Source organism: Neomonachus schauinslandi, chromosome 10, assembly GCF_002201575.2.
Source record: "Neomonachus schauinslandi chromosome 10, ASM220157v2, whole genome shotgun sequence".
Lineage (NCBI taxonomy): Eukaryota > Metazoa > Chordata > Mammalia > Carnivora > Phocidae > Neomonachus > Neomonachus schauinslandi.
Genome location: NC_058412.1, coordinates 21868517 through 21892626, shown reverse-complemented (window position 1 = coordinate 21892626; position 24110 = coordinate 21868517). Strand labels below are relative to the sequence as shown.

Here is a 24110-nt window from a genome sequence, read left to right as displayed (position 1 = left end):
CTCAGAGTAGGCAGCATGAGGGGACAGAGGGAAGGACAGGCCTGCATTCTGGAATACAGGGAGAGCGCTGGCACGCCTGATGCACAGTGACCCATACAAGAAACTGACCTCGCTGCTCCAGCTAAAGCCCTATTTGCCACTGCTGCCTTCTTCTTCTTACCCTCTCGGCAGTGCTCTTGGGCCTAGCCTCACCCCCTTGCTCTCTACCACAGACAGACCCATTGCCTTGCTAAGGCCACCAGCAGAATCCTGCCTGCTTGGCCTTAAATATTATCCTTCACAGCCCCTCCCCAAAGGCCTCAAAGACAAAGTGAAGAGCAACACAGATATTTTTCAGCTCCATTAAATAGCTTGGCTGGTCTGGAGGACGAGCAAAGACACCCCAAGGAGACAAAAAGGCAGAAGATGGGATCACAATCAAGAGCTGCTTGGCTCAGTGGGAAAAGGTGTTAGGTAGAAAGTTTGAAAGTTCAACCCTCGAGTGAGAAGAGAGGGAGAAGGTACACACATCTAAAGGCCAGGATCTAAAGTAGGAAAGGGAGGTGAAACTAAGCAGACACACAGCAAGAAGGGAGGCTCTGGAGGAAGCTGACATACCCTCTCTCGCAGGGATGACTTATCAAGGGAAAGGATTTTGGAGTTAGAATTAAAACTCACTGTCTGTTTACCCTGAACTATGCCTCAGGAGTTTTTATCCTTTCTCCATAAATACGACATTGCGAATAGCTGCTAGGTGTAGCAGAAATAGGACAATGATGACAACAGTAATACATATACGCCAGCACTTTGTCAAGTGCTATTCATGTCATCTTTTCCTTTTTAAAGATTTTATTTTATTTCATTAGAGAGAGAGCACATGAGCAGGGGGAGGGGCAGAGGGAGAGAGAGTGCAGAGCTCAACATGGGGCTTGATCCCACAACCCCAAGATCATGACCCAAGCCAAAACCAAAAGTCGGATGCCCAACTGACTAAGCCACCCAGGCACCCCTATTCATGTCATCTTTCAACATCACCTGTACTTCTAATTTACAGAGGAAAGCAAAGGTCAAAGAAATTACATAACTTGCCTCAAAATGCCCAAAAAGTAATTCATAGAGCTGAGAATGAAAGCCAGGGAGTCTAACTTGAGTGCTAACCCCCCTCCTTACTATCAGTAAATGAAATACCACTTGGGTCATAGCTTTTGTGAACTGACCTATGAATCACTGTATGAAATATCCAAACTACACATAAATCTTTTAACAAACCTGCTAGTAATTTGGGGATTAATTTTCTGTACAGATGATCAAGGGCTCCAGAAACATTTTGTCTTTACATCTCTATTAAAAAAAAAAAGGTGCCTCCCAATATCTAGATATTCATCTATGCAATGCCCCCAGCATTAAATTACAGGTTTTGTACACAGTGCTAAGTGGCTACATAAATGCTTACTGACAATCTAAAGTAACACTGTCTGATGTTTATAGCAGCAATGTCCACAATAGCCAAACTATGGAAAGAGCCAAGATGTCCATCGACAGATGAATGGATAAAGAAGGTGTGGTATATATATACAATGGAATATTATGCATCCATCAAAAGGAATGAAATCTTGCCATTGGCAACGACATGGATGGAATTGGAGGGTATTATGCTGAGCGAAGTAAGTCAATCAGAGAAAGACATGCATCATATGATCTCACTGATACCAGAATTCTTAATCTCAGGAAACAAACTGAGGGTTGCTGGAGTGGTGGGGGGTGGGAGGGATAGGGTGGCTGGGTGATAGACATTGGGGAGGGTATGTGCTATGGTGACTGCTGTGAATTGTGTAAGACTGATGAATCACAGACCTGTACCTCTGAAACAAATAATACATTATATGTTAAAAAAAAGAAGATAGTAGGAAGGGAAAAATGAAGGGGGGGAAATTGGAGGGGGAGACAAACCATGAGAGACTATGGACTCTGAGAAACAAACTGAGGGTTCTAGAGGGGAGGGGGGTGAGGGGATGGGTTAGCCTGGTGATGGGTATTAAAGAGGGCACGTATTGAATGGAGCACTGAGTGTTATACGCAAACAATGAATCATGGAACACTAAACTAACACTAAACACTAAACACAAAAACTAATGATGTGATGTATGGTGATTAACATAATAAAATTAAAAAATTAAAAAAATAAAGTAGCACTGTCCATGGGGCACCTGGTGGCTCACTTGTTTAAGCAGCCAACTCTTGATCTCAGCTCAGGTCTTGATCTCAAGGTGGTGAGTTCAAGCCCCGCACTGGGCTCCAGGCTGAACCTACTTAAAGCAGCACTATCCAAACAGAACTTTCTGCAATAATGGAAATGTTCTACATCTGCGTTGTCCAATATAGTAGCCACTAGTCACATATGGCTATTGAGGACATGAAATGGGACTACTTGACTGAAGAACTGAGTTTTTAATTTCATTTAATTTTAATATCACAGGAGACTATTGGGTGCTGTACAGGCCAGCACAGATCAAAAGAAAATAAGAAACTTTCCAGAGTTAATTACCTTCATAAGTGAGTGATCCCACCTAGGCAATACCACTTTTTGAGATGCCTACCTGAATTGTGCTCACTGGGAGTTGCTCATTTCCACAATAACCTACTCAACATTTTCAAAATTTGTTGAGATCACATAGAACAAAATGTGAAAATAATGTCAAATTGAAAGATTGGATCTTATGCTCTCTCTCTCTCTCACACACACACACACACACACACACCACACATACATTCACACACTCACAAATACTAGCCAAATCTGGGAAAAATTAGTCCCAAAATCTTGTTCACAAACTACTAAAAAAAAAAAGGATTAGGTTAATTTCTTCCAATAATTTTCACAAAATCAAAGTTAACCAATAAAATCAACTTTAGGGGGTTATGCCTTCCCCCATTTTAAAGGAAGAAATTCCACTTTAAAAGTATTTAAATATGGGTCGCCCAGGTGGCTCAGTCAGTTGGGCATCCGGTTCTTGATTTCAGCTCAGGTCATGATCTCAGGGTTGTGGGATCGAGCCCTGCATTGATCGGGCTCTGTGCTCAGCTCAGAGTCTGCTTGTCCCTCTCCCTTTGCTCCTTCCCCTGCTGTGTTCTCTCTCTCTCTCTCAAATAAATAAATAAATAAAATCTTTTTTAAAAAGTATTTAAATATATTAAAATTGTCAACTGGTTCTTAGGAATTACAAATCAGGTGCTAAAATAATCTGCACTCACATATTTTCATCTGTGGTTTTAAAATCATAGATTAAAAAATGGTATTACATTATTATATTTGTATTCCTCTTATAAGCAAGATTGAGCATTTTTTTTAAATAGTTAAGAGCCATTTGTATTTCTTTTTCAGTGGCTTGTCAGTTGATATCCTTTTCCCATTTTTTTCTTCGGTAGATGGTTGTCTACTTATTCAAAGGTCTTTATATATTAGGGAAATTAGCCTTTTGGCATGTTTCTCTTTAAAGAAGTTTACTCTGCATTAAAAGATTAAGTAAAAAATTCAATAAATAAAATCTTTTAAAAAGGCGGGGGGGGGGCACCTGGGTGGCTCAGTCGGTTGAGCGTCTGCCTTTGGCTCAGATCATGATCCGAGAGTCCTGGGATCAAGTCCCACATCGGGCTCCTTGCTCAGCGAGGAGCCTGCTTCTCCCTCTGCCTATGCCTCTCTCTCTCCCTCTCTGTCTCTCATGAATAAATAAATAAAATCTTAAAAAAAAAAGATTAAGTAAAAAATTCAGAGCCTTGGGGCACCTGGGTGGCTCAATCTGTTAAGCGTCTGCTTTCAGCTCAGGTCATGATACCAGGGTCCTGGGATCGAGCCCTGCATCAGTCTCCCTGCTCAGCAGAAAGCCTGTTTCTTCCTCTCCCTCTGCTGCTCCCCCTGCTTGTGCTCTCTCACTCTGTCAGATAAATAAATAAAATCTTAAAAAAAAAAAATTCAGAGCCTTCCAATGAAACAGGAATCAATATAGTTTTCTCTAAAAATCCTACAGCAGTCTATATTTCACAAATGAAATGGTTTTGACTGTATGAAATCACTGCCTCCTGTGCTTTAAAGGATTTCTTACATTCTATTTCTATTCTGTAATGATTATCTAAGAAAACAACTATATAATTAAAAATGTTATCTTTGCAAACATGTTTATTTAAAATTTCAAGTATAACTAAGACTTACTTTTTCAGCTCTGGAATCTCTGCTGGTTTTACAATTTTTATCAACCCTTTAAGTCTCTGTTGTTCTTTCCTCAGTTCAAAAGTTCTCAGGTGGAGCTTCTTCCGGGACACACCATCCAATGCACTCCCTGATTTCATTTCTGACATAAATGCATCTAAAGAGTCCTGAGATGGTGACTCTGACAGAGCTGTCCAAGAAAGGGATAATATATATTCAGAAAATTGGCCTCAAATATTTTAAAATTCAGCCAAAGTTTCCATAGAAAAGTCACTAACAGGGGCACCTGGGTGGCTCAGTCACTTGAGCGTCCAACTCTTGACCTCAGCTCAGGTCATGATCTCAGGGAGTCTGCTTGGGATTCTCTCTCTCTCCCTCTGCCCTCCCCCCACACTGCACACTCTATCCCTCTCAAATAAATAAATAAATCTTTTTTTTTTTTAAGTCACTAACATAAAGCTGGGCAGAGGACATTACTCATATCAGGAATAAGAAAACAGGGGCACCTGGGTGGCTCAGTCGGTTAAGCGTCTGCCTTCGGCTCAGGTCCTGATCCCAGAGTCCTGGGATCAAGCCCCGCATCAGGCTCCCTGCTCCGCGGGAAGCCTGCTTCTCCCTCTCCCATTCCCCCTGCTTGTGTTCCCTCTCTCACTGTATCTCTCTCTGTCAAATAAATAAAATCTTAAAAAAAAAAAAAAGGAATAAGAAAACAGGTTATAGCTTGAAGACCTCGGGACATCATTTTGCCTCAGTGGGCTTCATTTTCCTCATCTGTTATATAAAGAGTTTAAAACAAATAACTTACAATGTTCTTTCTAGTTCCAAGATGCTATGTTGCTCCTTAGAAAGACTCCATGTGGGGCGCCTGGGTGGCTCAGTTGGTTAAGCCGCTGCCTTCGGCTCAGGTCATGATCCTGGAGTCCCGGGATCGAGTCCCGCATCGGGCTCCCTGCTCAGCGGGGAGTCTGCTTCTCCCTCTGACCCTCCCCCTTCTCATGCTCTCTCTATCTCATTCTCTCTCTCAAATAAATAAATAAAATCTTTAAAAAAAAAAAAAAAAAAAAAAAGAAAGACTCCATGTTCTGTATATCTTATTAACTAGGCTCAGTGCTGGCAGAGAGAACTACAGATGGTAGACACCCAATACATACTTGTTTAATGGGTCATTAACTTACCTTTGCTTGAGGCTTTCAGTTTCTCAGAAATCTCAGAGAGTTCCTTTTCAGCATCATTTAACTTTGCAACCTGTAACACCCAAATTAACAGGGTTAGCAAATGTTTTTCTTCTTTCAAAATATGGTAGCTTTTCTGTCTTCTTCCTCTTATTTTCATAATTGTTACAAGGTTTAAGAGGACTCATTCAGAATTCCAGTTAAATCTGCATCTTATGGAGTTAACAATTTTCATGTGTTTATTTAATTTGAACTAACTTCTGAATTAACTCAAAATTAAACAGAATGAATGTACAGAACACAGACTTGACATTACTCAAAAGAACTCAAGGCATTTGTTTTCATTGATGAATCAAAAAAAGATGTTGGGTAATGTTTTAAAGCTCTGAATACTACTTAATACAGTGAAAACACATGCTATCTTATGATGATTTCATAAAGGATATACAGTTTAAGACTATTACCGAACTATACTCCTCAAAATTCCTTTCACAATTCTTGACTGCCAGAAGTCTAAAGTCAGTTTCACCTCAGAATGGCCGAATTTGAAACTTTTTCCTTTCTTTTTGTAGGATTAACATCATATCCAAAGAATGCTCTTTCATCGATCAATATCCACCTATAGATAGACAGAGTCTCTAGCAGCAAGCCAAACTTTTTCCAACTTGAGTAAGACTGTTTGTTACTATCAAATTTACAGATCAAGAAAGCTATACTTCAGTACCAAATTTCAATGCTACTGCTTTAAAAATTATAATTATAAAACAAATTTGAATAATACATTATCTTATTTAAAAATTAAACTACCACAGCTACTTCTATAATTAAAACTTGCCAATGATTCAAAGGTCTCTGGCTTCTCATCAATCTTCCCAGCTTTCTTCATTCGGTTCAGACGCTTCTTTTCAACCAGGCCGGTCCGATCAAGAAACGTGTCATCATCACTATCATAAAAGTCTTCATCCTCCCAGTTCTTGGCTTTCCTTTTCCGAGATACTAGGAGATAAAATAAATGGTAATTAAATGAGTTTAAAGGAAAAGAAGACAAGTAGGTAAGCAGCTTAAAATATTACCATGAACTATTTGAAGACTCAACAAGCTGTCAAACTACATATAAAAACAAAGAGTTAAACTTGGAGGACATTATGCTAAGTGAAATAACTAGAGCAGCCCAATTCACAGAGATAGAAGGTAGGATGGTAATTACCAGGGGCTGGGGAAAAGGAAGAATGAAAAGTTAGCAACCAGAGGGTACAAAGTTTCAATATGGGAAGATAAGAAACTTCTGAGAGGGATAGTAGTGATGGTTGCACAACAATGTTAATGTATTTAATACACTTAATGCTTACAATGGTAAATTTTGTGTTATGTATATTTTACCACAATAAAAGAATTAAAACAAAGGGCTAATTTATTTAATGAGCAAGAAGTTCTCAAAAATCAATGTGTAAAAAAAAGGAAAAAGATAAACAAGGAAAAGGCCAATAATCCAAAAATTTTTTAAAGGATAATGAAAGCCGTTCACAGAAAAAGAAACATAAATGGCCAAAAAAAATTTTAAAGATGTTCAACACTTTTTAATAATTAAAAATATATACATTAAGGGGCGCCTGGGTGGCTCAGTCATTAAGCATCTGCCTTCCGCTCAGGTCATGATCCCAGGGTCCTGGAATCGAGCCCTGCATCGGGCTCCCTGCTCTGCGAGAAGCCTGCTTCTCCCTCTCCCACTCCCCCTGCTTGTGTTCCCTCTCTCGCTGTGTCTCTCTCTGTCAAATAAATAACTAAAATCTTAGCCATAGTATCCTCAACTCTTATAAAAAATAATAAAAAAATAAAAAATACAAATTAAAATAATGAGATACCACTTCTTACCTATAGACTAGAGAAAACATGAGAAGATTAATAATGCCCAATTTGGCAACAGTATGGGGAAATGGACTCTCAAACAGTTGGTGGGAATGTACACTGATACAATCTTTTTGATGATCAAACTCATAACATCTGTCAATAATTAAAATCCAATTGACCTAGCAATTCCACTTATAGGAATTTATCCTACAGATATCAATGCAACATTGTTTGTAACAGTGAAAAATCTGGAAAGCTCATCAAGAGGGGACTATGGTAGCTATTACTTTTTTGACCCTGTGCCATCTTACTCCCCTTGTTCTGGTAAAAGTACCCCTTTTCTTCTAGAAAACTCCTCCCCCATTCCATCTGGATTAGGGGTAGTCAAGTGACCAAAGCCAATCAGTAAGAATCCTCATATTTGGGCGCCTGGGTGGCTCAGTCGTTAAGCGTCTGCCTTCGGCTCAGGTCATGATCCCAGGGTCCTGGGATCGAGTCCCACATCGGGCTCCCTGCTCGGCAGGAAGCCTGCTTCTCCCTCTCCCACTCCCCCTGCTTGTGTTCCTGCTCTTGCTATCTCTCTCTCTCTGTCAAATAAATAAATAAATAAATCTTTAAAAAAAAAAAAAGAATCCTCATACTTATATTTAGATATAAGGAAAAAAGGGCTCTTTTTCCAATGAAGTTATGAAAGAGGGAAGATATAAATTCTGTAAGCAGCCAGCTTTTCCGCACAGGGTAAGAATCTATCTGCAAAATAAAACCATGTGCTCATGAAACAGATCACACAGATACACATATACAGTTTTATAGTGTCCTGGTGATACTGAGAGTTCTGGTTTGATAGGACCAGAACTTAAGGTCCTGGTTCATGCACTTCTTCCTTCAATCCTGTAAACTACTCTTCCCAGGCTCTGGAGCCAATAACTTTTCTCCCTAAGCTAGTTTGAATTGGGTTTCTATTATTTACAACCCAAACAGTCTTTATTAATATAAACTTCATAATTTCCAAGTTAAGATGGTACACTGAACATACATATCTAATTTCATTCTTTCCCCATATCCCACTAAAGCTGAAGTAAAAAGATTTTTTTTAAAAAACATTAATCTAGGGATGCTTGGGTGGCTCAGTCGGTCAAGTGTCTGCCTTCGGCTCAGGTCATGATCCCAGGGTCCTGGGATCAAGTCCCACATCAGGCTGCTTGCTCAGCGAGGAGCCTGCTTCTCCCTCTGCCTGTCACTCCTTCTGTTTGTTCTCTGTCTCAAATAAAATAAAATCTTAAAAATAAAAAAATAAAAAACATTAATCTAAAAATAAATGAATAAATTAAATAAATAAATAAATAAATAAAACACTAATCTACTGGGGCAGCTGGCTGGCTCAGTTGGTAGAGTATGCAACTCCTGATCTCAGGGTTGTGAGTTTGAGTCCCATGTTGGGTAGAGAGCTTACTTAGAAAATAAACAAACAAATAAAAATTCTAAATCTACAAAGACAGGGAGAATGGGAGAAGGGATAGCAACACCAAATTTTTGGAAATTAGAAAATAGACAGACAAGTGGAAACCAAATTAGCAGAACTAAAAAAGATGAATCCTAAACCAACAGTGAGGAAAGCCGAGAATCAATCTGATGATACTGTAGAATCTACAAAAGGATCTTGAACTGGGGATGGTTAGTAGTGCTAAAATAAGCAGACGAGAGTAAAAGCTGTCAAGAAACAGATCCCCTTCCCTGCCTACTTACCTCCTTCCCATCCCCAGAAAAAATCCAGAAGTTAATCTCTAGAAAGGGTAAGACAGAAAGTCTTTGCATTGTGGACTGACCAGTTGAGTTGAGGGCATGGGTACTATATTCTAAAAATAGTACTATCCTGAAAATAGGTGAATATTGAGAATCTGCTCAGCCATCTTCCAGCACTTAGCTCTAGAAATTTCATGCAGGAGACTGGAAGAATATTCTCTGAGGAATCCTGCCTGCAGAAGAGGAAAAACCTAAGGATATTTAAATGAGGAGTTCCCCAACAAAAGGCCCACCAACATCATTCCATATTGTTGCTCAAAGTTAGTAAGTCCCACCTATATAATCCAAGCTGTCAATCACCTTTTTTGTCCCCAAATAAGAATCTACAACCAAGGACTACACCACTGAGAAATACCTCTAACATGCAGACTAGAGACCACACAAAGAAAAAGAAAAGGCAACCTGGAGAGCACAGATTAGCAGTGAGATTAGCTACTTACAATCCATGAGACAACAATAGCATATTATGTTTTAAAAATGAATATTCAGGGGTGCCTGGGGGGTTCAGTTGGTTAAGCATGAGACTCTTGATTTTGACTTAGGTCATGATCTCAGGGTCGTGAGATCAAGTCCTGTGTCAGGCTCTGCTTCCCCATGGAGTCTGCTTCAGATTCTCTCTCTCTCTCTCTCTCTCTCCCTCTGCTCCTCCCTCGACTTGTGCTCTCATGGGCATACACGCGCTCTCTCTGATAAATAAATTAAGTCTTTAAAAAAATGAATATTCGAGGACAAAAATGAGCCTTGGAAATTAAAATCTTGATAGCAAAATAGAGACGGAAAGATAAAGCTGCAGAAATCTCCCAGAAAGAACAAAAAGATATAGAGATAAAAAAAGCAAAGAAAAGGGGCACCTGGGTGGCTCAGTCATTAAGCATCTGCCTTCGGCTCAGGTCATGATCCCAGGGTCCTGGGATTGAGCCCCATGTCACGCTCCCTGCTCAGCGGGAAGCCTACTTCTCCCTCTCCCACTCCCCCTGCTTGTGTTCCCTCTCTTGCTGTGTCTCTCTCTGTCAAATAAATAAATAAAATCTTAAAAAAAAAAAAAAGACAGAAACTTGAGACGGTCAGTCTAAGATGTTCAATATCTAAGCAAAATTCCAGAGAGAAAGAGAAAACAGAGGGATGAAATGATTAATGGCATAATTCCAGAAATGTTCCTGAACTGTCAAAGATTTCCAGATCAGGGGCGCCTGGGTGGCTCAGTCAGTTGAGCCTCCAGCTCTTCACTTTGGCTCTTCACTTCGGCTCAGGTTATGATCTCATGAGTCATGGAATCAAGCCCCAAGTCGGGCTCCAGGCTCAGCACAGAGTCTGCTTAGGATTCTCTCCCTCTGCTGCTCCTCCACCCTGCTCACTCTCTCTAAAATGGATAAATAAAATCTTAAAAAAAAAAAAAAGGCATTTCCAGACCAAAGGACCCAATAAGTACCTAGAAAAATGGATGAAAATAGGCCAACAGAAAGGTACATCACAGTTAAGTTTCAGAACCTTGAGAACAAAGGGAAACTCAAACTTCTAGTGAAAGGGGGGAAAAAATAACTTATAATTGATCAGGGTTTGAACAGTTTTGGACTACACGAGCAACACTGGATATAGGTGATAAGAGTAATACCTTCAAAGTTGTGAAGGAAGTTATTTCCAATTTAGAATTCTACTCCCAGCCAAACTATTAACTGAGAATAAAGCTAGCATAATTATATTTTCAGAATGGAGAATTTAATAAAGTTTACTTGCTATACATCCTTTCTCAGGAATCCACTAGAGGATGTCCACCAAAACAAGAGAGTAGACCAAGAAAAATGAAAGATGTGAAATCCACTGAAGACTATCATCATCCATGCCCTCTACTATTATATCAGCTTTTTCTTTTTTAAGATTTTATTTATTTATTTTTCAGAGATAGAGAGAGCACAAGCAGGGAGAGCTGCAAGCAGAGGGAGAAGCAGGCTCCCCACTGAGCAAGGAGCCCAATGCAGGACGCAATCCCAGGACCCCAGGATCATGACCTGAGCCAAAGGCAGATACTTAACTGACTGAGCCACCCAGGCGTCAGTCCTGCAGCAAGTCTAGAGAGCAATAAGCCCTAAAAGAATAGTGCTCTTCAGGAGAAATGTTTTCAAAAGAGTCAGAACTGATCAATTACTGAATGTGATTGACCATGTGGAAAAATATACTGAAAGGCTATTAAAAGGTGAGAGAAGAATGACCAAGAGCTATAAAATCCAAACACATGAAAAACAAACACAATTATTCACTTTAGGAAAAACAAAAAGAAAAAACTGCTCAGTTGCGACTAATATTTGCATAAACATAATCATGTAAATACTAATTTAAGTCAGTAGATAATGTTTTAAAATACATGACTCAAAGTCAATAACACAAGATGGCATAGGAGTAGGAGACCTTAGTTTCGTCTGGTCCCTGCAATTCAGCTAGACAGCTATCAAATCATTCTGAACACCTGTGAACTCAACCAAAGATCTAAGAAAATAGCCGCAATTCTACAAACAGAAAAGCAACCACTTTCGGCAAGGTAGGAGGTTCGGAGAAGTGAATCTGAGGCAATATATCGGAAGATAAACCATGGGGGAAGGGAGCCTCCATAAGCCGGAACCAGAAAGTGATATAGCAGCAGAGCACAAAACATTTAGCACATTTAGAAGTCTGCTCTGGTGAGGGACATCACTCAGGTGGCTAAGTGGGGGCAGAACCCTAGCTGGGACACTGTGGTCTCAGGATCCCCAGGGTCACAGGAAGACGAGGGGTGCCTGAGTATGTCAGAGTTCCCAGGCATTGGAGTGGGGAAGCCGGCTGCAATCAGCGTGCACAGGAGTGGGCTCTTAGCTCAGGTTGCCATTAACTGTGAACTGCAGCACAGTCAAGCGACTGAACAGGGGCCCAGCAAGCAGCAGAACTGTGGCAAGACCCGCGCTTCATCCCCCAGGAGGAGCGCCGGGGGCGTGCACTGCAGAAGTCTTCAGGGTTTGGAGACTTGAAACAAGGCCACATGTCTGATAATAGAGACAATCTGTCACCTGCTAGGTGAGCATGGAGTGCAAACAGAGACCAGAGAGACAGGAATGATTGACTGCTTTTCCCTGAGAGCCCACTGAGGAGTAGGGCCCCAGCTCTCAGCTCTGGGGCTGGAGATTGGGAGGCTGCCATTTTCATTCTCATCCTCTAAAGTGGCATGGAAAGCCTTCAGGGAACAAAAGCCACATAGAGCAATCTGGAGCAGATTACTTAGCCTGGCCCCCTGGCAAGGGCGGTACACTTCTGCTGGGGCACAGACGCTTGAGAATCAACACAACAGGCCCTTCCCTGAGAAGATCAGCAAGAACATTGGCTAAGACCAAGTTTACTGATCATAGGTAACTGCAAAACTCCAGCACTAGGGGAAAGTAGTATATAGAATTCATGGCTTTTTTTCCCCCTACGATTCTTTCATCTTTAATTTTTTTTCTCTTTTCTTTTTCAACCAATTTCTGATTTCATCAACTTTTTTTCTTTTTAAATCTTTTTTAGTTTTCACTTTTAGTTATATTCTATCCTTTCATTGTATTTAATTTTAATTTTGTACATATATAAGTTTTTCTTTCTTTACAATTTTGGGGTCTAGTTTTCTAACAAACAGACCAAAATACACAGAGGATCCAGTGTATTCTCTATTCTGTTCATCTGTCTGATAATATTCTCTCTCTCTCTCTCTTTTTTTTTTTTTTTTTCCAGTTTTGGGCCTCTTCTGACTTGTTTAGTGTCTATTTCTCTGGGGTCATTGTTGCCATTTTAGTATTTGTTCTCTCATTCATCTCTTTTTCTCTAGCTAGAATGACAAGATGGAAAAACTAGCCTCAAAAAAGAGACCAAGAAGCAGTACTGACTGCCAGGGACCTAATCAGTATGGATATAAGATGTCCGAACTGAGTTCAGAATAACGATTATGAAGATACTTCACTGGGCTTGAAAAAAGCATAGAAGACACTACAGAATCCCTTTCCGGAGAAATAAAAGAACTAAAATCTAATCAAGTCAAAATAAAAAAGGCTATTAATGAGATACAATTAAAAATGGAAGCTCTGGGGCGCCTGGGTAGCTCAGTTGTTGGGCATCTGCCTTCAGCTAAGGTCATGATCCCAGGGTCCTGGGATCGAGCCCTGCATTGGGCTCCCTGCTCCACGGGAAGCCTGCTTCTCCCTCTCCCACTCCCTCTGCTTGTGTTCCCTCTTTCACTGTGTCTCTGTCAAATAAATAAAATCTTAAGAAAAAAAAATTGAGGCTCTAACTGCTAGGATAAATGAAGCAGAGGAGAGAATTAGTGATGTAGAAGACAAAATGATGGAGAATAAAGAAGCTAAGAAAAAGAGAGGTAAACAACTACTGGATCACGAAGGGAGAATTCAAGAGATAAGCGATACCATAAAGCAAAACAATATTAGAATAATTGGGATCCCAGAAGAAGAGGAAAGAGAAGGTAGATGCAGAAGATATACTGGAGCAAATTACAGCAGAGGACATCCCTAACCTGGGGAAGGAAACAGGCATTCAAGCCCATCAGGCAAAGAGAACCCCCCCTCAAAATCAATGAAAATAGGCCAACACCCCAACATATAATAGTGAAACTTGCAAATCTCAGAGACAAAGAGAAAATCATGAAAGCAGCTCGGGACAAGAGGTCCATAACCTACAAGGGTAGAAACATTAGACTGGCAGAAGACCTATCCACAGAGACCAGGCAGGCCAGAAAGGATTGGCATGATATATTCAGGGTTCTAAATGAGAAAAATAAGCAGCCAAGAGTATTTTATCCAGCTAGGATGTCATTCAAAATAGAAGGAGAGATAAAAAGCTTCCAGGACAAACAAACTAAAAGAATTTGTGATCACTAAACTAGCCCTGCAAAAAGCATTAAAGGGGATCCTTTAAGCAAAGAGAGAGCCCAAAAGTAACACAGATCAGAAAGAACAGAGAAAATATACAGAAACAGTGACTTTACCGGTAATACAATGACACTAAATTCATATCTTTCAACAGTTACTCTGAATGTAAATGTGCTAAATGTCCCAATCAAAAGACACAGGGAACCAGATTGGATAAAAAAGCAAGACCCATCAATATGCTGTCTGCAAGAGCCTCATTTTAGACCCAAAGACACCTCCAGATTTAAAGTGAGGGGGTGGAGGGGCACCTGGGTGGCTCAGCTGGTTAAGCGTCTGCCTTTGGCTCAGGTCATGATCCCAGGGTCCTGAGATCGAGTCCCACACTGGGCTCTCTGCTCAGCGGAGAGCCTACTTCTCCCTCTTCCTCTGCCTGCCACTCCCTCTGCTTCTGCTCTCTTGCTCTATCTGACAAATAAATAAATCTTTAAAATAAATAAATAAAGTGGGGGGTATAAATCCATTTATCATGCTAATAGACATCAAAAGAAAGCTGGGGTGGCAATCCTTATATCAGACAAATTAGACATTAAACTAAAGACTGTAATTGGAGATGAGGAAGGACACTATATCATAATTAAAGGATCCATTCAACAAAAAGATCTAGCTGTAAATATTATGCCCCTAACATGGGAGCAGCCAATTATATAAACCAATTAACAAAATTAAAGAAACACATCAATGATGATACAATAAGGGGTGCCTGGGTGGCTCAGTCGTTAGATGTCTGCCTTTGGCTCAGGTCATGATCCCAGGGTCCTGGGATCGAGCCCCGCATTGGGCTCCCTGCTCCATAGGAAGCCTGCTTCTCCCTCTCCCACTCCCCCTGCTTGTGTTCCCTCTCTCACTGTGTCTCTCTCTGTCAAATAAATAAATAAAATCTTTAAAAAATAATAATAATGATATAATAATAGTAGGGGACTTGAACACCCCCCTCAATGCAATGGACAGATCATCTAAGCAGAAGATCAACAAGGAAACAAGTGAATGACACACTGGAACAGATGGACTTTACAGATATATTCAGAACATTCCATCCTAAAGCAACAGTACACACATTCTTCTTGAGTGCACATGGAACTTTCTCCAGAATAGATCCATACTGGGTTACAAATCAGGTCTCAATGATACCAAAAGATTGGGATCATCCCCTGCATATTTTCAGACCACAATGCTTTGAAACTGGAATTCAATCACAAGAGGAAATGTGGAAAGAACTCAAATACATGGAGGCTGAAGAGCATCCTACTAAAGAATTAAAAAAGAATTTTAAAAATTCATGGAAACAAATGAAAATGAAAATACAACTGTTCAAAACCTTTTGGATGCAGCAAAGGTAGTCTGAGAGGGAAGTATATATAGCAACACAAACCTTTCTCAAGAAACAAGAAATACAACCTAACCTTACACCTAAAGGAGCTGGAGAAAGAACAGCAAATAAAGCCTAAATGCAGCAGGAGAAGAGAATTAATAAAGATTAGAGCAGAAATCAATGAAATAGAAACCAAAAGAACAGTAGAACAGATCAACAGATCAACAAAACTAGGAGCTGGTTCTTTGAAAGAATTAATAAAATCAATAAACCCCTGGCCAGACTTGACAAAAAGAAAAGAGAAAGGACCCAAATAAATAAAATCATGAATGAAAAAAGAGAGATCACAACCAACATCGAAGAAATACGAACAATTTTAAGAACATATTATGAGCAACTATATGCCAACAAACTAGGCAATCTGAAAGAAATGGATGCATTCCTAGAGACGTATAAAATACCAAAACTGAGGGCACCTGAGTGGCTCAGTTGGTAAAGGGTCTGCCTTCAGCTTGGGTCATGATCCCAGGGTCCTGGGATTGAGTCCCACATCAGGCTCTCTGCTCAGCAGGGAGTCTGCTTCTCCCTCTCACTCTCCCTCTGTGTTCTCCCTCTCTCTCTCAGATAAATAAAATCTATTAATTAATTAATTAATTCTTAAACTACCAAAACTGAAACAGGAAGAAATAAAAAACTGAAAAGACCCATAACCAGCAAGGAAACTGAAGCTGCAATCAAAAATCTCCTAAGAAACAAGAGTCCAGGACCAGATGACTTCCCAGAGGAATTCTACCAAACATTTAAAGAAGAATTAATACTTACTCTTCTCAAGTGATTTCAAAAAATAGAAATGAAAGGAAAATTTCCAAACTCTGTCTATGAGGCCAGCACTACCTTGATCCCCAAACCAGACAAAGATCCCACCAAAAAAGAGAATTACAGACCAATATCCCTGATGAACATGGATGCAAAAATTCTCACCAAGATACTAGCCAATAGCATCCAACAGTACATTAAAAGGATTATTCACCACGACCAAGTGGGATTTATTCCTGGACTGCAAGCGTGGTTCATCATCCACAAATCAATCAATGTGATACACTACATAAATAAAAGGACAAGAACCATATGATCCTCCCAATAGATGCAGAAAAAGCATTTGACAAAGTACAGCATCCTTTCTTGATTAAAACTCTTCACAGTGTAGAGATAGAGGGAACATACCTCAATATCATAAAAGCCATCTACAGAAAAGCCCACAGCGAATATCATTCTCAATGGGGAAAAACTCAGAGTTTTCCCCTAAGGTCAGAAACAAGACAGCGATGTCCACTATCACCACTGTTGTTCAACATAGTACTAGAAGTCCTAGCCTCAGCAATCAGAAAACAGTAAGAATAAAAGGCACCCGAATCATCACCAAAGAACAAGTCAAATTCTCACTCTTCACAGATGACATGATACTCTATGTGGAAAACCCAAAAGACTGCACCCCAAAATTGCTAGAACTCGTACAGGAATTTAGCAATGTCACAGGATATAAAATCAATGCATAGAAATCAGTTGCATTTCTATACACCAACGAGACAGAAGAAAGAGAAATTAAGGAGTTGATCCCATATACAATTGCACCCAAAACCTAAGATACCTAGGAATAAACGTAACCAAAGAGGCAAAGGATCTGTACTCAGAAAACTATAGAACACCCATGAAAGAAATTGAGGAAGACACAAAGAAATGGAAAAACGTTCCATGCTCATGAATTGGAAGAATAAATATTGCTACCTAGAGCAATCTATACATTCAGTACAATCCCTATCAAAATACCATCAACTTTTTTCACAGGGCTGGAACAAATAATCCTAAAATTTGTATGGAACCAGAAAAGACCCCGAATAGCCAGAGGAATGTTGAAAAAGAAAACCAAAGCTGGTGGTATCACAATTCTGGACTTCAAGCTCTATTACAAAGCTGTAGTCATCAAGACAGTACGGTACTGGCACAAAAACAGACATATAGATCAATGGAACGAGTGTCTGCCTTCAGCTCAGGTCATGATCCCAGGGTTCTGGGACTGAGCCCCGCGTCAGGCTCCCTGCTCAACGGGCAGCGTGTTTCTCCTTCTGCCTCTGCCCCTCCCCCTGTTTATGTGCATGCTCTCTCTCTCTCTGTCAAATAAATAAAATCTTAAAAAAAAAAAAAAAGACATACAAATGGCCAACAGACACATGAAAAAATGCTTAACATCACTTAGCATCAGGGAAATACAAATCAAAACCTCAATGAGATACACCAGTCAGACCAGTCAGAATGGCCAAAATTAACAAGTCAGGAAATGCCAGATGTTGGTGAGGATGCAGAGAAAGGGGAACCCTCTTACTCTGTTGGTGAGAATGCAAGCTGGTGCAGCCACTCTGGAAAACAGTGTGGAGGTTCCTCAAAAAGTTGAAAATAGAGCTACCCTATGACCCAGCAATTGCACTACTGGGTATTTACCCCAAAGATACAAATGTAGTGATCCGAAGGGGCACCTGCACCCCAATGTTTATAGCAGCAATGTCTACAATGGCCAAACTATGGAAAGAGCCCAGATGTACATCAACAGATGAATGGATAAAGAAGATGTGGTATATAGATATATATACAATGAAATATTACTCAGCCATCAAAAATAAAATCTTGCTATTTGCACAACATGGATGGAACTAGAGTACTATGCTAAGCAAAATAAGTCAATCAGAGAAAGACAATTATCATATGATCTCACTCATATGTGGAATTTAAGAAACAAAACAGAGGAGCATAAGGAAAGAGAGGAAAAAATAAAACGACAAAATCAGAGAGGGAGACAAACCGTAAGAGACTCTTAATCATAAGAAACAAAATGAGGGTTGCTGGAGGGAGGGGGTTGGGGGGATAGGGTAACTGGGTGGACATTAAGGAGGGTGCGTAATGTAATGAGCACTGGGTATTATATAAGACTGATGGATCACTGACCTCTACCTCTGAAACTAATAATACACTGTATGTTAATTAATTGAATTTAAATAAAAATAAATAAATTAACAAAAATAAAATAAATGACTCAAAATAAAGTAGCATACTCTTCCTTATTGGAAATATGGATATTTTTAAATGCCAAAAGGAATAACTGAAAGAGTTAAAAAGCCTTCCAAGGTTGAAGACTGAGGAGGGGCAGGGCAAGGAATAGGTATATTTTGTTATAAGCCTTTGGTAGTTTTTTTGTTTTGTTTTGTTTTTAGATTTTATTTATTTATTTGACAGAGAGAGACACAGTGAGAGAGGGAACACAAGCAGGGGGAGTGGGAGAGGGAGAAGCAGGCTTCCCGCGAAGCAGGGAGCCCCATGCAGGGCTCGATCCCAGGACCCCGGGACCATGACCTGAGCTGAAGGCAGACGCTTAATGACTGAGCCACCCAGGCGCCCCAAGCCTTTGGTAGTTTTAAACTATACATAAGTTACTTTGCAATAATAAAAACTAATTTTAGAATAAACAAAAATATAGCATAAGCCTTTATTAATAAACGATGATATAACCAGACAGGTTTTTTAAATGAGATAAATTTAATGCAATCACATAGATAATATCCATTCTTACATTAAAAATGTAAGTACGAAAGAGTATAAGTAATGTAAATGCATTTGTGTATGAGTGTTTGCTTTTTATTAAAGGATCTAGTTCTGAACACACATCTATATTCATAAAAAATGTCTAGGAGAATATAAACAATGGCTTCCTTTGGGTATTGAGATACAGAATCTTTTCTTTTCACTTCATAGAATTCTAGACAATTTACACTTTCCCCCTAAAGAGATATTTTATTGCCTTCTGTGTTAAATTTTCCTCTCTTCTTTCTTTTTCTTTCTGCCTCTGTCCATCTATTTGTATCTCTCTCCCCTCTCTCTCCGTCCCTCTCTTTTCTTTCTTTCTTCCAAGGAAAAGAAGTGTTCCCACATACCTGCCTCCTGACGCAGCAATCCCAAAGTATCAAGGATTCGACAAGCTTCCAGTGAACACTGGATCATTGCTTCTTTTTTCTTTCCTGAATGAATTGCCTCAGCTACCAGTTGTTTTCCGGTTGAATCATCCACAGGTAATCTGTATTGGTTTGGAGGAAATCACAGCACAGTACTAAGCTCCAATTCTCATGAAAAAAACTAATATGCTGTGATAATAGTCATTTTTTGACATGCCTTTTTAATCTCTCCATTCATCTCATTCTATCTTACCAAGGTCAGACTTCAAATCTTTTCCTTAGACCTCTGACCCATCCCACCCCACATGCCAAATTATCAAGGCCCAAATTCAAGAAAAGCCTAAAAATAAGGCTAAAGTTACTCTTTGGGTTTGTTGTCTATAACCTGAAATTGACCATTTTTCAGAAATGGACATTAATGAGAACAGAACATACCTCACCCTACAGAGCCAAGTGCTATGTCCCTGTTCATCAAATTCATATTCTAGTTCTTCTCCTGTGGGAGGAAGAAAGACAAAACAATTTTAATAACATCTGAAAACTACTAGTTGAGACAAAGGGAAAAGAGAGGAAAGGTGAAGTAAGAGTATCGAGTTCCCGTACCACACTGAACACTAAATTTCAAAGCATTCCACTTCTTATTCCTACAGATTATCATCTGATAATAAAATTAGGATGCGCTTGGGGAGCCTGGGTGGCTGGCTTAGTCAATTAAATGGCCAACTCTTGATTTCGGCTCAGGTCATGATCTCAACGTCCTGGGACAGAGCCCTGTGCTGCGCTCTGTGCTCAGCAGGGAGTATGCTTCAGGAAATCTCTCTCTCCCTCTGACCCTCCTGCCTGCTGTCTCATTTTCTCTCTAAAATAAATAAATAAATCCTTAAAAAAAAATTAGGATGAACTTGAGGCAAAGAAAAGCAAACTCAGATCAAAATAATCAACTCTCTAAAAACAGCTTTGTCCACTACATAGCAGCTTTCACACTTACTTAAGTTGTAGATGTAAGCTGTTAATTTGTCACAATTGCCTGGTTTTTAGAAGCATAAATATTAAGTGCAGAATGTAACCAATTCATATATATATTCATACACACACACAGATATTTTCTCAAAGCACCTCTGTTGAAACAATCCTCTGTGGGAACATTCTTTAAATCATATAAAGTGGACATCCATGTTAAGAATTACAAAAGATCAGATGAATTAGAAACAAAAAATTTTAAGAAGTTAGGTCAATCTCCCCACCACCCAAGTTTAGGATCACTTGAGAAAGTCACAAAAAAAAAAAAAAAAAAAAAGGGCAATCCCTTTTTTCCAAGATGGGAAGACTAACAAGACTTTTACTATTTTCCAAATAAACCTGAAGCAATCGACCACAAGAGCAAGAACTGATTAAGGAGAACAGCAGATAAAATACAGCATTTCTAAGTACCCTGAAGATCTACAAAACAACACTGCTATGGATACCTTTTACTAGCAGGGTCAGAATCTGTTTACATACCTTCTCGGTCAAAAAAACCTTGGAGAGCCTTTTTTGGATCCTTTATATAAAAAGCCTCCCTTTCCTGCTGAAACTCTAAGACAATGGGGTTCTCTTCAGCCTCATCTTCTACAGCATCTTCTCCTACAGGAAAGAAAGAAAAGACAGACATAGGAAGAGACTGTCTTAATGACACCCACTTTCCATTCAGCCTGCATAAATATACAGTTATCAATGAAAAGAAAGGTGGGGGTGGGGGAGAAGGGGGCAAAGACAAAATCACCAGTATAAATATCTTGAGTTTTTCTAAATTGTGTGACAAATTAAAACTTGTTTTCATGGCACCTTGTTTTTGTTTTTTTCCTCCATCATTATATTTTATTTTATTATTATTATTTTTTTAAAGATTTTATTTATTTGACAGAGAGAGACACAGAGACAGAGGGAACACAAGCAGGGGGAGTGGCAGAGAGAGAAGCAGGCTTCCCGCTGAGCAGGGAGCCCCATGCAGGGCTCGATCCCAGGACCCTGGGATCATGACCTCAGCCAAAGGCAGATGCTTAACGACTGAGCCACCCAGACACCCCCATCACTATATTTTAAAAACAAAATTACCTACCTACCACTCTGTCCATGGAAAAAAATCTAAGCTTCTTGGCCTGGCATTCCTGCTCTCTATCACCTGGGTCTAATACTCTGCCTCCAATATAATTTCTTAATATTTACCATATCTGTCAAATAGACTGGTAAACTCATTACTCCCTTAAAATCATCAATTCTGCCCTGAAAACCATACTCAACACTCAGCTTCCTGGAGGCTAATTTTCCTTTCCTTCAAGTTCCAGCTCAAGACCTGTTTGTAAATTTAAAAACTTTCCCAAATTTTAAGTCAGTGTTGCCCAAAAGAAATATAATGAAAGCCGTACATGACATTTTTCATTTTCAGGGTGCCTGGGTAGCCCAGTCTGACTCTTGATTTCGGCTCAGGTCATGATCTCAGGGTTGTGGGATCGAAACCCTCCTCGGACTACACACTCAGTGCAGAGTCTGCTTCAGATTCTGTCTCTCCCTCTCCCTCTGCCCTTCCCCCTGCTCACACCCATTCTCTAAAAAAATAAGTAAAATCTTTAAAAAAGAAGTTTTTCATTTTCTCATAGCCACATTAAGAAGGAGAAATGGGTAAAATTATTATCAGGTATTCAGTAAAAAATATTATGAATATTTTACATTCTTTTTTTACACTAAGTCTTTGAAATCAAGAGTGTATTTTACATTTATAGCACAAGTCAGTTTGGACTAGCCATACCATAAGTGTCCAATAACCACATGTAGGTAATGGATACTATATTGGACAGTGCAGGTGTAAGTCCTCAGTGATTACTCCCTTCTCTGAACCCTTACTCTGGCATACTTACGGTTTCTAGCTTTTGTTTTGCACTTACAAAAGTAATTTCATAATATTTATCCAGTCTTCCCAACAACATATTAAGGCCATCTTCTTTTTATATTCCTAGATCCTGAATACCCATCCTCCAAAATGTCTGGCATTATGGAAAATTCAATTTATTCCTCTGGCTAAGGGACAAGCTTTCTCTGATTAGCTATTTCACATTTCAGGGAATTTACATAAAGTACAAAAAAATTGAGGGACTATCCTATACTGAACATTCCATGTTATTTGATTGAATATAGCTCCATCCCCTCCAGTGATGATAATCAAGGTCAGTACTATATGTATATATTTATATATATTTAAATGGTAAAAATAATAAGTTAGTTGTGTGCTGAGGAAGAGTTTTGAACAAGGAAGTGTGATGTAAAACACATTAAAAGAAATCCATAGTGCCCATAATTCAATTGTTTGACATCAGAAAAGTTAACAAATCTCTGTGGGTTTTGGTAATCTCATGTCCAAATTGTATTTGTCTCACCTATCTCAAAAAGTCATGAAAGCTGTATGATAGAAAACAATTAATGATACCCCTAGTCATGAATTTAAAATATTAATCTCTGGCAGCAATTTTAATTTCTTACCCATTCCCCAGGTGCAGCCCATTTCATCATCTTGATTACTAGTATTTCTCTTCTTTTCAGCGGTATCCACTTCTTCCTCATCGGAGTCTTCCCCTAACATCTTCTTCTCCAACATCATTTGTTGCTGCTTCCGCAATTCCTTCAGTTGCGTTACCGTCAACTCGGATTCTGCCTCTCGGTCTTCCTCTGGTCCCTGATGAACCAAGCGAAAGAATTCTTTCAGAGTTCAGGGTTGCTGGATTCACTTTCTGAAGTATGGCAATGCGTAGAGCGGTCTGGAGAGGGCCCAGACTCCTCCACTTTTGTCATCGCTGACTGGGAGAATCTCCTCCCTCAGTGAAAGCTTTAAGGAGCTCTGGAACCCAGCCCGGTGCACTCCAGAGATTGCAATCCTAGGTTTTTCTACTTACCTGAAGAAGAAAGAGCCGGGTGCTGCCTCCAAAGCGAAGAACATGCCCGACGTGGACGCGACAATAGGTGCGGGGTGGGATGCGGGTTTTGTTAAGAAAAGTGCCGTGGGTGCTTCCCAGATCGTAAAGGTAGAAGCCCGGCCCGTGGCCGTCGCATTCTCCTTCGAGGCCGGACGCCCGGTGCTGCAGTACGGCGTGGTACCGGGACACCGAAGGGTGCTCCAGGCACACGTCGCAGCTAGACAGCCTCCCGAAAAGGCAGCAACTCGTCCCTTTCAAGCTACGGGTGCCAAGGATCGTGCCGCCCTTGAGTGTCTCTAGGCTGTAGGGGGCCGTCGCGGGGCCACCCCACGGCGGCTCTCGGTAAGGGGGAGCCCGGGCCGGGCCTCCAAGGGAAGGAGCCGCTGTAGGGGGCTGTGGCTGCTCCTTCGGTGGACTCCTGGTGCCCCCGCTGTCCGGCCGGGCTGGCGGGACCTCAGGTTCCCCGGAATCGGGCTCTAGCAGAGCCGCGGGCCTTTCCTTCTTCACCTCTTCAGGGTTTGAAGGATTGGTGGTCGGGGCCTTGCTCCGCATAACTGGGGACACCGGCAGGGTTGGCTTCTTGAAGTCATCACTGAGCTCTTGCAAAGCCAGAGGCTCGGACTGAGAGGGACCATCAGCCATCCTCAGTCAGATGCAGTCTCGAAATCTGTTCCTGGGAAACCATCCCCTTCGGTCTCTAAGTTCCCCCCCACCCCCCCTCCTCTCTTTCCTCCCAGCGGCTTTTCTGGGCAGCGATAGCGGAATTGCTGCTTCACCACCCACAACGTTACGAAGAGGTGAATATCACGGGACGGGAAAACAGAGAAAGGTGCCCAAGGTGCTGTGAGAACGGGGACATCTTTAGAGGTTGCAACCGAATTGTAATAACTTCCTGTGGCATAGCCCGATTGAGAAG

General features: G+C 40.4%; 1 protein-coding gene across 1 annotated transcript in view; it reads right to left on the bottom strand.

The window, feature by feature from the left end:
* Window positions 1-23836, bottom strand: part of LOC110587267 (solute carrier family 4 member 1 adaptor protein) — a 34323-nt gene extending 10487 nt beyond the window's left edge. The window contains exons 1-8 of the mRNA XM_021697482.1: window positions 23174-23836; window positions 22764-22956; window positions 20751-20873; window positions 19686-19746; window positions 19233-19372; window positions 6191-6351; window positions 5359-5428; window positions 4187-4373 (exon numbers count right to left, since the gene is read on the bottom strand). Coding sequence (XP_021553157.1) covers window positions 4187-4373; window positions 5359-5428; window positions 6191-6351; window positions 19233-19372; window positions 19686-19746; window positions 20751-20873; window positions 22764-22956; window positions 23174-23836 — 1598 coding nt within the window. The remainder of the gene's footprint in view (window positions 1-4186; window positions 4374-5358; window positions 5429-6190; window positions 6352-19232; window positions 19373-19685; window positions 19747-20750; window positions 20874-22763; window positions 22957-23173) is intronic.
* Window positions 23837-24110: the final 274 nt, after the last annotated feature.